Source organism: Muscardinus avellanarius (assembly GCF_963383645.1).
Source record: "Muscardinus avellanarius genome assembly, chromosome: 5".
Taxonomy (NCBI): Eukaryota; Metazoa; Chordata; class Mammalia; order Rodentia; family Gliridae; genus Muscardinus; species Muscardinus avellanarius.
In genome coordinates, this window is record NC_137790.1 from 115,918,484 (window position 1) to 115,937,147 (window position 18,664).

General features: G+C 45.3%; 1 protein-coding gene across 1 annotated transcript in view; it reads right to left on the minus strand.

The window, feature by feature from the left end:
* Window positions 1-13,494: 13,494 nt before the first annotated feature.
* ERICH6 (glutamate rich 6) overlaps window positions 13,495-18,664 on the minus strand; it is a gene marked incomplete at both ends in the record, with an annotated part of 64,469 nt that continues 59,299 nt past the window's right edge. Inside the window, one exon of the mRNA XM_080696585.1 lies at window positions 13,495-13,758. Coding sequence (XP_080552711.1) covers window positions 13,495-13,758 — 264 coding nt within the window. The remainder of the gene's footprint in view (window positions 13,759-18,664) is intronic.

Below are 18,664 nucleotides of genomic sequence, written 5' to 3' on the forward strand. Positions count from 1 at the left end.
TGGTAAGAAAGACTGCCAAAGAAAGTAAATTTTAAGAGGGAAGAGACTGTGGCTCTATTTAAGACCCATTCTCTTCTCGATTAGAGAAGAAAAAATTCAGAAAATAACTACTGGGGCCAAAGTTGGTATTGGACCCCAGAGGACAGAAGGAGGTATCAGAAGATGAGGGTTTGCAATATTTTCTATGAAAGTCCCTGTTGCCTTGGAACTTGTGTGAAAATAGGAAGCAGTTTTGACATACAACTGTATATATTTTTATATATTTTATATATTATATATGTCATATGTGTATGTGTGTATGTGTATATATACATACACACACACACACACACACACACACACACACACACACACACACAGACTGGCTATGGTGCAGTTGTTTTCTTTTTATTCCGAGGCATTAGTAAGGAGATGGTTAAAAGCTGTGCATGATGGCGCACACTTGTAATCCCCATACTTGGGAGGCTGAGATAGGAGGATCATAGGTTCATGGCTGGCCTCAGCAACTTTGTGAGGCGCTCTGCAACTTTGAGAGACCCTGTTTCAAAATAAAATAGGGCTGGGGGGATATCTCAGAGGTAAAATGCCTCTGGGTACCAAAAAGTTTTTTAAAATGTTAACATTCTAGACCAGTAGAGTATAGAAATGTCTTGCAATAATGAAAATAACCTGTGTTAATCCTCGGGTTTCCACCTTTTCTTAGGCTAAAGGGGGCCAGGAGCTTTGGAATCTGCACGTGTACAATTTGAAAGCTTGAGGATCAGTTCTGTTGGAACTTTCCAACCTTTCCAGAATAGCATTTCCAATTAGCATCTTTGGAAAGGTTTCAGTGTGCTAAGGTAGAGTTGATGTGTCAGTTGTGAGTTCAAGGAGCTCAAAATATTATGGGAGGAAAAACCACCCAAAAATGTTGCAGCAAAACATGGCAAGTCCCTGTAAAAGAAGTCTTAAGAGAAGGACGCAGGGATAGCAAGACAGGGCATTGGATCTAGATGCGAACTGGCTTTCAGTGAATGGGGTGGGTGGTCTGTTTTTCAGTTAATGGGGTGGGTGGTCTGTTTTTCAGTGAATGGGGTGGGTGGTCTGTTTTTCAGTGAATGGGGTGGGTGGTCTGACTTTCAGTGAATGGGGTGGGTGGTCTGACTTTCAGTGAAAGCCTTTTAGAGGTAAGAAAGCACTGGCGGGATGGGGATGGGCGATGTGCTGGTGAGATGGTTGAGCTGAGGTGAGAACGGGCTGCATTCTGTGGGTAATAGCCAGGGGAGGTTTCGGAACAGATGAGCCACAGGATTAGGTCTGGGTTTTAGGAGGTGGTTCTGGCTGCGGTTGGGACATGGGGGTAGGGGCAAGAGAGGTGGCTAGAGGTTCTAACAAAAACATTCTGGCATTCTTGTAGCATCACACATGACCTCTCTGACTTTAATATGTAGCTTATAAGTAATTTATTCAGTTTCTGAAGCTGCCTTTGTACCTGCAGTCCTCCTCTCAGCCTCCCAACCAAGGCGATGGTGAAAAACAAGGATTATAGGCCCACACCACCAGTGTGTTTTTGTTTTTGTTTTTTGTTTTTGTGGTACTGGGGATGGAACTCAGGGGCATTCTACCTACGAGCTACACCCCTAGCCCTATTTTTTATTCTTTGTTTATTCTTTGTTTTGAAACAGGGTCTCACTAAGTTGCAGAGGGCCTCACTAAGTAGCTGAGGCTGTCCGTGAACCTGGGTCCTCCTGTCTCAGCCTGCCGGATGCTGCACCACCGTGCCCAGCTTTGTTTTGTTTTGTTTTGTTTTGTTTTGTTTTAAACTGATCAGTGTTAACTTTTGTGGTCACTCACATTTCCTCTGTATTTTCCTTGAGTTGTATTTTTATTTATTTACTTATTTGTGGTGCAGGGGATTGAGCCCAGGGGCATTCTACCGCTAAGCAACACGCACAGCCCTATTTTACTTCTAATTTTGAAACACAGATTCGCTGAGCAGTGAAGGAGCAATTGCCTAGCATGCACGAAGCCCTGGGTTCAATTCCTAGTACCAGAAAAAAGAAAAAGAAAAAAGGAAGGAAGGAAGGAAGACAGATTCACTAAGTTGCAGAGGGCCTCACAAATTGCTGAGGCTGGCTGAGAACCTGCAATCCTCCTGTCTCAGCCTCCCAATTACTGGGATTACAGATTGCATTTTCTTTTACTCCAGGTCTCCATGTCATGCTAAAACTTACACTCCCTTTGATTTATCCTCCTCAAATCTAAAGTCTCTTGTTTACAGTTTAGCTTTTAACTTGTGGGTATCATTTAAGTTCCTTTTGGTATCTACTTTCTGCTCATTTGGCTAGGGCACCTTTCTTCTTGACCTCAAAACATGAAATTTCCATATAGTTAAGGTGCCTGGTGGTTTAGTGTGATTATTCTCTCTTGCTTTTTCTGAGTAGTCATCCCTGACCATTTAAGGATGGCCAGTCAACCCAGACTTTAGTCCCTAAGAACCATATATTGTATGTCCTGTGTCATTGGAGTCCTAGGCCAGAGGCCTGGCTCTGGGGGTCCAGCCATCAGGTCCAGCCACTCACCCTAAAACCCAAACAGAAAAGGCAATGGTGAAAAACAGGAAAGCAGTGTCAGTGGGTGTGGCCACACCAGGAAGACCAGGGGACGCATGCCCTTGGCTCTGCCTTGGACGGTGACGAGTTAGAAGGGGAATGAGGGCAAGGGTTGAGGGTTTGCTTAGGTGAAAGGTTTTCATAGCTGCCAACTCAGGCGATCTCGATCAGGTGTGGTTTCCTCTTTCACAATGTCAAGATTGGTTAGGCCTGCCTTGTCTGATAAGAACGTTGCTGTTGCCTGGGGGTAGCTTGGATTCAGCCTAAAGATGTTCATGATCAAACCTTGTTCCTGGAATCCAAGGTGACTCTAAGCCATAAAGGCAGATACAAGATGGAGGCAGAGATGCCAATTATCAGTCCTTCTTTTAGCCACCCACTGGACATTGGCAGACAAAACTGGATAGTTCAAGTCCTTGTAACACAAGTATTTCAAGAAGGACACTGATAGGCCGGGTGTGGTGGCCCACGCTTGTTATCCCAATACTTGGGAGGCTGAGACAGGAGGGTCATGGGTTCGAGGCCAGCCTCAGCAACTTAGTGAGGCTCTCTGCAATTTAGTGAGACCCTGTTTCCAAATAAAAGAATAAAATAGGGCTGGGGGTGGAGTAGAATGCCTCTTGATTCCATCTTCAGTACCACAAAAAAAAAAAAAAAAAAGGACACTGATCCTAGATATTCACTTGGAGAACTAGTTTCCCTTATTCCAAGGAAAGTTGTGTGATGGAAATTAATTTGATTATTCTCTTGGACGAATGAAAACCTCCTCGTTCTCATTTAGTACAAATGGGTAGGACCCAGAATCTTATCCTGCTAAAATCTGCCAAGCATGTGCTGGCTGTCTGGTATATATGTGTGTGTGTATGTATGTATGTATATGTATATGTGTGTGTATGTGTGTATATAAATATATATGTATATTAATATAAATATTATACATATTTTTATATATGTTTATATATGTAATCCTTATTCCCACCCAGCCAAGATGACACAATGCACTTATCTTTCTCTTGGAGAATAATGGACCGTGACTGGAGAATTCTTACAGATCCTTTACAATGGAGTTGCAACTCCCCATCCTGTCTTCTCAAAAGTTTCTGAAAATCATTTAGTTGAAGGCATGAAAAGTGCCAAGCATGGTGGCACACACCTGTAATCCTAATACTTGGGATGCTGAGACAGGAAGATCTCAGGTTTGCAGCCAGCCTCTGCAACTTAATGAGGCCCTTCACAATTTTGGATGACCATATCCTTTCTTTCTTTCTCTCTTTTTTTCTTTCTTTCTTCCTTTCTTTTTTTGCAGTAATGGGGATGGAACTCGGACATTCTATCTCCGAGCTACAACCCCAACCCCATTTTTGATTCTTTATTTTGAAACAGGGTCTCACTGAGTTGCAAAGGGCTCACTCACTAACTGAGGCTGCCCACTAACCGAGATCCTCCTGTCTCAGCCTCCCGAATGCTGGGATTACAAGCGTGCGCCACCACGCCCAGCTTCCCAGACCCATTTTTAAAGGTTTTTTTTGTCTTTGTTTGGAACTGGGGATCGAACCCAGAGCACCACACCTGCAAAGCAGGCGCTTTGGCACTGAGCTACATTCTGCCCCCCCACCAGACCTACTTTATATTTTATTTGGAAATAGGGTCTCACTAAGTTGCTGAGAGCCTCACTAAGTAGCAGAGGCTGGCTTTGAACCTGCACAATCGTCCTGTTTCAGCCTCCCAAATCCTGGGATTGTAAGTGTGCGCCACTACATCCAGCATTTCTGGCTATTTAAGAAGAGCTAGCTCATTTATTTCTAAAATGTATAATGGGTAAGTATCACTGCTGTGGCATTTAGACTTTATTGGGTTTGTTTTAGAAAGTAATGCTTTATTTCAAAATTGTCAAGATTTACAATACACTAAAAATTATATATATATTTGAAACTTAAGTTTATGATGAAAAATATATAAGAGAGAACATTCATAACAGTTTCTTAAGGGGACAAAAAGGCTGAGGTTAGAAGATCACTGGTCTGGACGGATTGCTTTGTTTCCTTCTTGAAGGACGCGGGCCATTCACCAGCACGTCATTTGTTTAACCCATGCTTTCCTAAGCTGCCGTAATGAGAAAACACAAAGAAGTAGAAATTGATCCATACTTTACTATTTTATCTGCTTTGAGATGGATGCACACTGCAAAATCTTAAATGTGTGCTTGCAGAAACTGGGTGTGTTTTGTGTAGAACTTTCTGTTTTCTGTTAGTAAAAGGAAAGCAGGTATGTCTATATGGAACAGTTACTTCTATTATTAATACTAACATAGCTCATTATTATTATTATTTGTGGTACTGGGGGTGGAACCCAGGGGCTGTTCTACCTCTGGGCTATACTCCCGGACCTATTTTATATTTTATTTGGAAACAGAGTCTTACTAAGTTGCTAAGAGCCTCACTAAGTAGCCGAGGCTCGCTTCGAACCTGTGCGATCCTCCTGTCTCAGCCTCCCAAGCTCTGGGATTACAAACGTGCGTCACCACGCCCAGCTGAGACCCTGTTTTAAGCCAGGCATGGTGGCGCACGCTTGTAATCCCAGCATTTGGGAGGCTGAGACAGGAGGATCACAGTTCACAGACAGCAACAGCTACTTAGGCCCTCTACAACTTAGTGAGACACTGTTTCAAAATAAAGAATAAAAAATAGGGCAGAGGGTATAGTTTGGAGGTCGAATGCCCCTGGGTTCCATCCCCAGACCCGAAAAAAAAAAAAAAAAATAGGGCTGGGGATGTAGTTCAGAAGTAGAATGCCCCTGAGTTCCGTCCTTGGTACCAGGAAAAAAATAAATAAATAAAATAAAAAAAAATAAAGACTAAAACATAGGGTGGGGGTATAGCTAAGAGGTAGAATGTCCCTGGATTCCATCCTCAGTACTGGGAGGAAAAAAAAGATCCCATGAGAAGTAGGTGGTCTGCAGCTCAGGTGACTCAGGTGAGAGGCCCTGCCGGGACCTGACCACATTGCCCCTGTGAGCTAAGACCTTCAGCCTCCAGACCGTGAGGATGCCTTGGGGTTTGATGCCAGTCAGTGTTTATGGGAGTCTGTTGTAGCAGCCCCGACTGAGTAAAGTACTATAACCAGGAGAAGTTGATTTTATCTTTTTCAGTTCACAGTTCAAAGAACCTGTGAACTCAAATTAAGCAACCTGCCCAAGGGCTCGTGTTGGTGGACAGCTGGCACCTGCCTCCCGGGCAGTCTGATGGAATGACGTGTCCTCTCCAGCACCTGCCCTCTGGGCTCTGGGCCTCCGCAAAGTGCTAGCTCTCTGGGAGAAACCGAGAGAACTTTTGGTGGGGTCCCAAGACCATGGCACACTCTCTGACCCCACTTCTGGGCTGCTGGGACACCTAAGAAATCACTTCACAATTTTCTTTCTCTCATTTTGTTTTTTGTGGTGCTAGTGGGGATAAAACCTAGGGTCTCCGAAATACTAGGCAAGCACTCCACCACTGACCTACACCCCAGCACTCCCCTGCCCCCCACCGGCCTTTCAGTTTTTGTTGGAAATTAACAGGGTAATTTTGAGACACAAACTGGAAGCAATCTATGAGTATGGAGGAGGGTTATTTTGTCCTACCTCCTGGCTCTTGTACCCTACAAAAAACACCTAAACACATTTTGGGCAGGAAGAAGTTTCCAAAATGTCATTTGATTTTGTAGAATAGGAAATTGGGTTAAGTTTTTCCATCTCTGTCAAATGCTGCAGAAAACACACTGTCAGAAGTGTAGCTTGAAGTGGTGGCGCACGCTTGTAATCCCCGCGCTTGGGAGGCCGAGACAGGAGGATCACACAGGTTCGAAGCCAGCCTCAGTGTTAAGTAAAATAAAAAATTATGCGAGTAAAATAAAAAATATATGAGTACGGCGGAGTGTAGAAAACACGAGAGAGGTCCGGTACACGCGGCATGTAAAGTTTTAATTGCACGGCTCTCCCGGGGATCAGGGTGAGGCACCGTGGGGACTGCGCGCCTGTCCAAGCTAGAGGAGGTGGGCTCTCCTTTTCAAGGTATGCATCTCGAGAGATGGAGAGATAGAGGGTTTACTCACGGGAACGCCCAATTCTCGCGGGCGTTTCGGCCCCCCCTTGCCCATGCAGAGGTCATGTGACACAAAGTCACACGAGTGCAGGACCCAACTTATCACTCAGCTACTTAGGTTTTCAGCAACTTAGACTCTGTTTCCAAATAAAGTATAAAACAGGTCTGGGATATAGCCCAGAGGTAGAAAAGGCCCCTTCCATCCTCAGTACAACAAAAAAAAACCTTCAGAAGTATGTAGTTAGCCAGGCATGGTGGAACACACTTGTAATCCCATCATTTGGGAGGCTGAGACAGGAGGCTCTGGGCAGCCTCACTAGGTGAGGCTCTTTGCAACTCAGTGAGACCCTGTTTCAAAAAATAAAGAATAAAAAATAGGGCTGAGGGTGTAGCCAGAGGTAGAATGCCCCTGGGTCCTATCTCCAGTAATACTACTACTAAAAAAAAAAAGTGTGTAATATCCCTTTCTGATCTGAGCACTGGGGAAAGAGGCCAGGTAGTGTGAACCTAGGAAAATATAAAACACATTTTTATAAATAGAGTAACATTACCTGTGTGCATTCCAGACAATCTATGAATCGAATTAACTCATGTAGAGAATTTCTAGGTTATCACTGTTAAGTTCTGGATCTGGTCTGCATCTCTTGAAAATCTGGAAGAAAATATCTTGAAAAAATATGAATACATTCTGTATTGTAAAAATCACTTGTTCTTTGAATAAGGAGAAAAAAATAAAATGCTGATGACTGTTAATTTCCAACCGTGGTAGCCTGAGAGTACCTACTCTACTTTCAGGAATTCAGCCAAAGCCTCTGCTAACTCAGAGGACTATTTGTTTCTCCCCAGCAACTGTTTTCGGTGCCCTTTGAATGTTTACCTGCTTGCTTCTGGCTATTCTTATATTTATTTTTTAATTAATTAATTTTTTTTTTTTCAGAACAGAGGCACTCTACCTCCAAGCTAGCCCCATTTTTTATTCTTTATTTTGAAACAGAGTCTCACTGAGTTGCAAAGGGCCTCATTAAATAGCTGAGGCTGTCAGGCCGGGCGTGGTGGCGCACGCTTGTAATCCCCGCGCTTGGGAGGCAGAGACAGAAGGATTGCACAGGTTCGAAGCCAGCCACGCGCGCTGGCTTAGGAGACCCTATTTCCAAATAAAAAAATGTAAAAATAGTTCTGGGAGTGTAGCCCGGAGGTAGAAGGGCTTCCAGGAACCCCAGTACCACCAAAAAAAAAAAAAAAAAAAAGCTGAGGCTGTCTGTGAACCACAATCCTCCTGTCTCAGCCTCCCAAATGCAGGGATTACAAGTGTGTGCCATGGCATCTGGCTGCTTTTGGCTATTCTTTTAAAAAACAGAAAGAGGAACAATTTAATTTTCTTTCTTTCTTTCTTTCTTTCTTTCTTTCTTTCTTTCTTTCTTTCTTTTTGTGGTACTGGGAATGGAAACCAGGGGCAATTTGCTTTTTGGCCACACCCCCAGACTATTTTTAATTTTTTTTGTGTGTGTGGGTCTGGGGATGGAACCCAGGGGCATTCGACCTCTGAACTACACCCCCTGCACTATTTTTTATTCTTTATTTTGAAACAGGGTCTCACTAAGTTGCAGAGGGCCTCACTAAGTAGCTGAGGCTGTCCGCGAACTGGGATCCTCCTGTCTCAGCCTCCTGAATGCTGGGATTACAAGCATGCGCCACCACGCCTGGCTCTATTTTAAAATTTTTATTTGGAAACAGGGTCTCACTAAGTTGCTGAGAGCCTCACTAAGTTCCTGAGGCTGGCTTTGAACCTGCGGTCCTCCTATTTCAGCCTCCCAAGAACTGGGATTTCAAGCATGCACCACCAAACCCGGCATGAAGAATATTTGTAAGTATTAAAAACAGAGGGAGAGCCAGGTACAGTGGCACACACTTGTAATCCCAGCAACTCGGGAGGAGGCAGGAGGATTGCAAGATTGAGGCCATCTCAGTTTCTTCGTGTCTGGTACTGGGGATTAAACCCAGGAGCATTCTACCTCTAAGCTCTACCCGCAGCCCTTTTGATTTTGAAAAGGGCCTCGCTAAATTGCTGAGACTGGTCAGGAGCCTGCGGTCCTCCTCTCTTCAGCCTCCCGAGCACAGGGATCCTAAGTGTGTGAACCATCTTCATCTCCTTGGACATCACTGGCCGTGCTAAGTGCTTGGCGGAGGGTGGGGCTTGCTGAGTCACCTGTGGCCCTTCCTTGGGGACCATTGCCTCGGGCAATTCCTCCAGGGGTTGGTGGTGAATTAATTTCTCATAGTCTTCACTTGGTCACTTGTGACTTTATGGCCATGTGACCCACCTGCTATTTCCGCATCCAGTCAGCATGCTCAATGAGGGTTGACTTGTCTTCAGAAGAAACTTCTACACTTATTCTGAAACGGATCGTTTAGTTTATTTGCCTTCTTTGCACACCCCTCTCTCCACCCCAGGTGACACCTAGCTCCTGGGCTGGGACAGATGCCCCTCTTGGTTCTCCGTGTACTTTCTTCTGCTACATTTACTTTATGGTTTTGTCATGAGTTCTTCCTGTGCCTCTTTCGCCCTGAGGACAAGGAACTGTGGATTCTAGCTTTGTATCACTAGTATTTGGTACAAATTAGGCATTGAATAATTTTTTTGGGGGGAGGTGGTACTGGGGATGGAACCCTTCTACCTCCGGGCTACACTCCCAAAACTATTTTATATATTTATATATTTGGAAACAGGGTCTTTTAAGCCAGCGAGGCTGGCTTCGAACCTGCGCGATCCTCCTGTCTCCGGCTCCCAAGCACGGGGATTACAAGCGTGTCCCACCATGCCCAGCTGAATACATTTTTATTAAAAGGATGAGCCAGGTATGGTGGTGCACGCTTATAATCCCAGCATTTGGGAGGCTGAGACAGGAGGATCCGGGGTCACGACCAACCTCAGCTACTTAATGAGGCCCTTTGTAACTCAGTGAGACCCTGTTTTAAAATAAAGACTAAAAAATAGGGCTGGGGCTGTATCTTGGAGGTAGAATGCCTCTGGGTTCCATCCCCAGTACCAAAAAAAAAAAAAAAGAAAGAAAGAAAAAAGAAAACATTTCTATAATTTTTAAGGAAGCAACATAAATTGCTTTATTATACACAATAAATGAGAAACTTATTACAGGTACTTGAAAATAACATTTTGGCATTAAATGTGAAGTAGTTTGGTGAATAATATTTCATTGTTCTGCTAACCTCAGTCAAGACTTGCAGTGTTGCCAGGCGTGGTGGACCACACTTGTAATCCCAGCATTCGGGAGGCTGAGACAGGAGGATTGCAGTTCACAGACAGCCTCAGCTGTCTTTTGACTTTGCAACTCAGACCGTTTCAAAATAAAGAATAAAAAATAGGGCTGGGGGTATAGCTCAAAGATAGAATGCCCCTGGGTTCCATCTCCAGTATCACGTACACATGCACGCATGCACGCACGCGTGCGTGCGCACACACACACACACACACACACACACAAGAAAAAATTAAAAATCTTGCAGTGTCTACTACTACAGCCTCAGCACCCTAAAAGTAGCTTTAATGATGTATACAAACAGATGTCCACTGGGGCTTTGCTATGAAGTGCTATTTTTTAGAGCTCTGCTACCTATTAGTTTAATTAATTTAACATTTCTATTTCACGTGATAGAAATTAAAAGTTCACTCAAAAAATGAAAAGGAAGAAGCTCAAGGCAAAAATGAAGATATTTGGTATCAACGAAGAGATGAGTCTAGAAGCTTCTTTTCCACAATGGGGATTAACAAAGTGAAAATGAAAAAAATAATAAAACAATCTTCCATGTTAACAAAGTTCCCAGAAAGCAAAAGCTCACTAAAGGCATTGATGGTGGTGGATGGATTAATAGAGAGAACCAGGCCCCGGTTCTCCCCGCCGCTCAGCCTCCGGGGAATACCCAAGGGTTTCCCTTCCTCCTCCCCTACTTAACTCTGTTAGGAAAACAATTTGATTTTCTACCAAGTTTTGAACAGTGAGTGGGTTTCATCCTTCTTGTTACACATTCGTGCCAACTTTGGGGTGTGGGAATATGCCCTGGAACTAAATTTCTCCTTCCTTCAAGGAACAAAACAGTAAGTCCCAGGAAGCACAGGCGCCGCGGGGCTCGGTGCCCCTCGTGTTATCGGGGTCCTCTAACCTCCACCTCTCAGGCTGGGGGATACGGTGGTGAGCCTCTTTGCAGACCCACGGCACCTGATGGGGATTGGGCCGGTACTGGTTGTTAATAATACTGACCTCGGTCAGCTACAAGTTAGCTGTTAACCCAGCTAAACATGAAAAGTTAAAGTTGGAAAGAGAACCCTATATTGAATACCAAGTACACAAAAGAGTTGTAGTCCACGGCCTCCAGACTCTACGGGTGAGTTTATATAATAACTTACAGCAGATAGAGATTTTTTTAAAAAGGTTAAAACTCCCCCAAGGACACAGGAGGATGGTACAGTCCTTTCGTCAAAGACGGCATATACCACCTGACCCCTGACTTTGTTAACCAAGTAACACAGCTTGGCTTGCACGGGAGATAATGGGCGGGCCTACACCTACCTCAGGCCAAGGGCAGGTAAAAAGACTTTTGGTTAAGCAGGATGGGACATAGTGAATCCTTATAAAAACTGTTCTATGCCCAAAAACGTCGGTGTCTTACTTTCAAGGCACTCCACTGCATTCCTCTGATGCAGTGCTTTATTGTTCTGTCCCTTCTTTCTACCTTTGTAATGATAAAAATTTGCTTAAGCTTGCAGCAGTATAGTTCTGGCTGGCTTTTTTTTTTTTTCTCCTAAGCTAGGTACGAATAAGAACCCACATCCATATCTCAAATCGTTACAGCACCCATCACGGGAAATGGAAAACCTGCAGTTTTCTGCAGGTTTGCCAGCTGCTTCTCCTTATGCCTCCCCAGTGAGAGCACCTCCAGAGGAAGGCAAGGTAGGGAGGAGGAGAAGCCATCGCTCCTCTAAGGCAGGAGGAGGTGGACCAATATTGAGGCAGAAGACAGTTTCTTTCGTTTCCTGCCAGCCTCTCACAGGGGGTCTGCAGGAGACCAAGGCCATCCGTGACAGTGACTTGACTTGTGGACTCGCTGAAGCCAGCAAGACTCTTGCTCCCTGACCTTCCAGGGCATTGGAAAGTACCTCATTTCTCCCCATTTTCCACCTCCTGGAGGAGCTGTGCCCAACCCCAACGCTGAGGGAATGAGTTAATTTTCCAACCAATAATGTAAACCAGTAACCAGAATGGCTTTTTTTTTCTTTTCAGTACTGGGGGTGGAACCCAGGGGCACTCTACCTCCAAGCTACACTCCAGCCCTATTTTTTAGTCTTATTTTTTAAACCAGGTCGCACTGAGTTGCAAAAATGCAAAGATCCTCACTAAGTAGCTGAGGCTGTCTGCGAACCGTAATCCTCCTGTGTTAGCCTTTCGAATGCTGGGATTACAAGTGTCTGCCACCATGCCTGGCTCCAGAGTGGCTTCTAAATTGATCAAACAGCAGATTTCTTGGTATACCCTTGGTATTTGGTGGTTTGCTTTTTTTTTTTGAGCCATCCCCGTCATGGGGAAGTGTCCATTTCTCAACTCAGGATCTGCAGGGTCTTTGGCTTCTATAAGAGAAAAGAATTGCCATGTGCATGGAGACAGAGGTTTATTTAGAAAAAATTAAGAAATACACATTCAAGGGAGAATGCGGGCCACCTCTAGAGTGAGAGAGAGCAGCCTTTGTGGTTTCATGACTCTTCTCTTATAGGGACTATCATGAGAGGTGGGTAGATGGTGACCGTGTGAGCTTGATTCTTTTAATGTATCAGACCTTTTAAGAATTTGGTCCTAAACTGGGCATGGTGCCACACGCTTGTAATCCCAGTACTTGGGAGGCCGAGACAGGAGGATTGTAGGTTCGAGGGCAGCCTCAGCAAGTAGTGAAACTCTCACCAGCCACCTGAGACCCTGTTTCCACCTATGTCGGGAATCCAGCCCGACAGCTGACGGGGCTTGGAGAGATGATGAGTACCGACGACTCGAACACAAACCTACGAGCCGGGAGTCAAGTCAAGCGAGATCTCATCTATTTCTCTCCAAGCAGTCCTATATATAGCACCAAGCCACGAGGGGAATTTCCATGAGAAATAGCCTAGCCTATCCGGGATAAAGATCACTAGCACGTAGTTTGCAGCCAATCCCAGGCCAGTACATGAGCCATTCATGTGTGCGGAAAGCTCCTTTAAAGGTAGAAAGGGAAAAACCCGCTCAGTCTCCCCACCCATAATGAATGGGGAAACCACGCCTTCCTAGCTTCCTCCAGGCGCCATCTTGACCTTTTTTTACTGAATCACTTTACTTAAAGTTTTGCCTTAGGCCGTAGGCCTCTCAGGCCGAATCTCCTTAGGCGCTGTATAGACACACCCCATCACACCTAGAATAACAAAATAGAGCTGGGGGTGCAGAATGCCCCTGGGTTCAATCCCCAGTACACACAAAGAATTTAGTCCTAGACTGCTCTTATCAGTCCAACTTACATTCTGTAGGCTAACAAATTTTATGCACCAATTAGCTGGAAATATTACTGTACACAATATTTACTGGATTTTTTTAGGACTTAAGGTCTGAAGGAAAACAGACTTTCAGGGTGAAAATGAGGCCCATTGTGGAGATTTTAGATTTAAAAGCTACAGTCTTTGTCATCTTCCCTGTTTACCTCCTTTCTATCTAATTACTTTTATTTCTCCTATCCTGCTTCATCCCCCCAAGAAAGGACCCTTACCAAAACAAATGAAAGTGCCATCACTCTTATTTAGATATTTTCATTTATTTTATCTCTAATCTTTGTCATTATTTCTTCCTTTGCACCCGAATTCTGACAGAGGGCGATTAGTTTTAGAGAAAGCGAAGACAGGTAGGGAGGCTGCTTAAATCTCTCCCACATCTGGCTCGAGGGAAAACTCGCGCATCCTTCCAGTTTATGAAACAGGCGTCGGATCTTTATTAAACTGGCCAGCAGAAGAAGGTCCTCTTCACTCAGGTACCGGAGGACCGGGATCTCCTCGGGGTGGGGGAGCTTGTTGGTAAGAAAAAGAAGGGAAGCTTAGTCTCGGATGGCAATGGGAGCATTGGGACAGGGTGGGTTGAAAGAACCAAGGCCGGTGGCATTCTTTTTATTTATTTATTCATTCATTTTTGGTACCGAGGATTGAACCTGGGGTATTCTACCTCTGAGGTACACTCCCAGCCCTTTTTTTTATTCTTTTTTTTTTTTTTTTTTTGCGGTACTGGGGATGGAACCCAGGGCCATTCTACCCTCGAACTACACCCCCAACCCTATTTTTTATTCTTTATTCTGAAACAGGGTCTCACTGAGTTACAAAGGGCCTCACTAAGTAGCTCAGGCTGTCCTTGAACCGAGACCCTCCTGTCTCAGCCTCCCAAATGCTGGGATTACAAAGTGTGCGCCACCACGCCCAGTTTATTCTTTATTTTGAAACAAGGTCTCACTCAGTTGCAGAGGGCCTCACTAAGTAGCTGAGGCTGGCTGCAAACTGCCACCCTCCTGTCTCAGCCTCCCACCACTATATTTTATTCTTTATTTTGAAACAGGGTCTCACTAAGTTGCTGAGGCTGACCGTGAACCTGCAATCTTCCTGTCTCGGCCTCCCAAATTCTGGGATTACAAACGAGCATCCCCCCCCCCCCAACTGGGTGATATTATTCTTATTGGAATCAGGAAATAAATGCTTACATGCTGTGAATCTGAGGGAACCACTTGGAATTTGAATGATCTAAAAAGCTTAGTTTATCCAGATCACTTAACCAGTATCTACTGAAAGCAGTGCAGAGTTGCCTCAAGCATAGGACTTTCGCTCTGATGAGTGCTAGTCCAGAGGCTGAGTGCCCCCTAGGAGAGGCCCCAGAGGGCCTGTTTTCCCAGAGAAGGTGAACCGAAGGGAGTGACCGAAACACCCTTTCCTTCTCCTCCAGGAGGACATTCCCAAGGACTCTTTCCCTAAGCCTGCACTGACCTCTGCCCCTCCCACCTCCTCATGGTCTTTGATTCTTCAAGGTGGCCATCAGCTCCTGGCAGCTGCAGAAAAGATCTGCCAGGACAGCCTTGCCTGAGCTTTTCCACCATGTGCAGCTTCAGGGCTGCCTGTGAGGAGCCATTAGCCTCTGCAGGGCACGCCAGCCAGAGGCCGGCAGAAGCCGGGGCTTCCCTTACCTGCAAAGGATGCAAGGACTTACAGTATCCCTCTGCGTCTACATAGAAAGGAAAGGAGGAAGGGAAGAGAATGGGGTGGACAACACAAGCGCAGATCAGGATCTTCCACCTCCTGTTTAACTTGAATCTCATGGGAAATGGTTTTGGAGATTAGAGCAATGATCTTTGTAATAAGAAAGAGCTCATTGGTGGGGATATTTTTTTTTTTTTTTTTTTTTGCGGGTCCGGGAATGGAACCCAGGGGCATTCGACCGCCAAGTTACACCCCCAGCCCTATTTTTTATTCTTTATTTTGAAACAGGGTCTCACTGAGTTGCAAAGGGCCTCACTAAGTAGCTGAGGCTGTCCACGAACCGTGATCCTCCGGTCTCGGCCTCCTGAATGCTGGGATTACAAGTGTGCGCCACCACGCCCAGCTGGTGGGGATAATTTTAAGGGAAATACCAAAGACCAAAAAAGCAGATGTGACCATATCTGCAAAAAGATAAGTGGCCAAATGAAAGCCCTGGCCCAGAACACACACTCGGAGCTCCAAGTCAGCCGAGGCAAGAGGTGGGAGGGTCTCTAAGGCAGAGGTAGCACCATGGGTTGGGAGGCAGCCCCCTCGCTGTGGCTTTGTGTGAGCACCGTGCCCACGGGCCAGCACCCACCGGGCTCTGCAGCTAGCCTACCCTGCAATGGCACATGCCTCTGCTCCCCAGTATCCAGAAGCCAACTTCAGTGAGTAGACATGCAGGAAAATAAAAAATACAAAATGAACCAGACGTGATGGTGCATGCTTGCAACTCAGTATTTGGGAACGTGAGATAAGAGGTTCTCTGTAGTTTAGTGAAATCTTCAATTTAATGAGAACTCGCTTCAAAATGGAAAGTAAAAGCCGGGCGTGGTGGCGCACGCTTGTAATCCCAGCACTTGGGAGGCTGAGACAGGATGATCGCAGTTCGCAGACAGCTTCAGCTACTTATAGTGAGGTCCTCTGCGATTCAGTGAGACCCTGTTTCAAAATAAAGAATAAAAAATAGGGCAGAGGGTGTAGCTTGGAGGTAGAATACCCCAGGGTTCCAACCCAAGTACTGCAAAAAGAAAGAAAGAAAGAAAAAGAAAGAAAGAAAGAAAGAAAGAAAGAAAGAAAGAAAGAAAGAAAGAGGACTGAGGGAATATAGCTCAGAGATAGAATGCTCCTGGTTTCAATTCTCAATATAAAAAGAATATGCAACTGAGAATCACCAAATATCTGAAGCTATAGAAGAGAAATACCAGATTAACTATATAATATCAAAGAAACTAATATCCAAGGTCAAGGAATTAATAGGCAAAGGTAAACACTAGGACACACATACTTCCCCATAGTTATGTTCCAAGGAATTTGAAAGAATATTATTGTCAAGAAAAAGAAATGACTAGAGAGAAGATTTGGAATTTAATTCTATACATACAGAAAAAAGGATATTAAAAATTTAAGACTAGCCTTTAAACTGTAGTGTATTAAAAGACTGAGTCTGGGAACCAGGCGTGGTGACACATGCTTGTCATTCCAGCATTTGGGAGGCTGGGACGGGAGGATCACAGTTCATGGACAGCCTCAGCTACTTAGTGAGGTCCTTTGCAACTCAGTGAGACCCTGGTTCAAAATAAAGAATAAAAAATAGGAGCCGAGTGTGGTGGTGCACGCTTGTAATCCCCGCGCTTGGGAGGCTGAGACAGGAGGATCGCACAGGTTCGAAATCAGCTTCAGCTACTTAGTGAGGCTCTCAGCAATTTAGTGAGACCCTGTTTCCAAATAAAATATAAAATAGGGCTGGGAGTATAGCCCGGAGGTAGAAAGCCTCTGGGTTCCACACCCAGTACCACACACACACAAAAAAATAGGGCTGGGCGTGTAGCTGGTAGAATGCCCCTGGGTTCTCTATTAGGTCGGGGCAGTGGCGTTGGCAGCCCCCACCCCTGGAAGTTCCAGTTGGCTGATGCATGTAACTGCAGTTAAACAACAATGGCCTAAGCGCCCTGTCCGATGCGGACAACTGCAAACACACGTCACCCAATTCTTGACACAGGTGTCGCCAAGTTCCAAGAACTTGGATACGGACCACTGCTTAAGTAACAACAACCTACCTGCCCGTAAAGCCCCCAACTCCTCTCTCTCCCCTTCCCTCAAGAAACAGCTCCATAAAAATTATCAACCTGCTGGCCCTAGGCAGGCACTTCACTGGACCCACCTTGGGGTGGGTGAGCCTCGCCCAGGAGTGCAGAATAAAGTGCCTCTTGCTTTTTACTTGGCCTGCGTGTTTCATTCTCTGCGTCGCAGCCTTACAGGTTCTACCCCCAGTACCACAAAAACAAAACAAAAACCCCGAGTCTGTTGGATAGCGAAAAGCAACAAAATCCAGCTATTTGCTGTTTGCAAGAGACCTGTGGAACTCACAACTCTATAAAAAAGAAGCCGAGCATGGTGGCGCACACTTGTAATCCCAGTGCTTGAGGGGCTGAGACAGGAGGATCACGGTCCGTAAACAGCCTCAGCTACTTAGTGAGGCCCTGACTCAAAATTTAAAAAATTGGGGTGGAGGTGTAGCTTGGGGGTAGAATGCCCCTGGGTTCAACCTCCTGTATAACACACACACACACACAGCACACACATACACACACACACACACACACGCACACACACGCACACACACACACGAAAGGCAAAAGATGAAAAAAAAATAGGTAACAAGTAAATGGTAACAAAAAGGAAGCAGGTTGTCACTGAATGGAAGACCATTAAGCAAAGCCATTCTCAGGGAGGAATGACATACGGTGACAGTATCACCAAATTTTTTTTTTTTTTTGTCAAGATAAAAGCAAAGCACAGACTGTGCCCTGATCCCACGATGTGCACAGACACATACCCGGTGTGCACGGTGGAAGGGAGCGGCCCAGGGGAGGAAGAGACGGCTCATGGACGGTCCTCCACATCCCTGACCTCTGAGCCCCGGAGCTTCGAACCTAACACGGCAAAGCTTGATGGAGAGACTGGAAAAGTGGACAAACTCACAATCATCTTGAAAGACCTTCATACATTTCTTAGAAATAAACCAATGCTATGAAAAGAAAAGGCTAATGAGAAGAGTGTAAGGAGAATAACTAGACATAATTATTACTTGGATTGGGTACAAGAGGCAGACAAGGGTGCTCACCGCGAGCAGATGTGAGGGGGTGGCGCGCGCTGTGTCTTGGTGCTAGATGAGCTGAGTGGTTGTGAAACAAAGGAGGAGGAAGAGAGCTACTCCAAAGTTTTTGTCCCATGCATCTGAAAGATCGCACTTGTCACTTTCTTTTCTTTCTTTCTTTTTCTTTTTTCTTTTTGGCACTGGGGATCGAACCTAGAGGCATTCTACTTCTGAGCTAAACCTCCAGCCCGATTTTATTTCTTATTTGGAAACAGGGTCTCAGTGAGTTGCAGAGGGCCTCGCTAAGTTGTCGAGGCTGGCTTCGAACCTGCGATCCTCCTGTCTCAGCCTCCCAAGTACTGGGATTACAAGTGTGCACCACCACGCCCGGCTTGCAGCCACCATTTTCTGAGAGAGAGAAGACTGAGGTGGGAAGGCGCTTTGAAATCATGTTTTGCTATGTTAAGTTCTTAACGCCCCCTTGGGCATCAAATGAGAATGATGAATTGGAATCAGAGATCTGCAAGCCTGGAGTTCATGGGGGAAATTACTTGAAAGTATAAATTAAAGGGTCGTCTGCAGGTAGATGTTACTTAGGG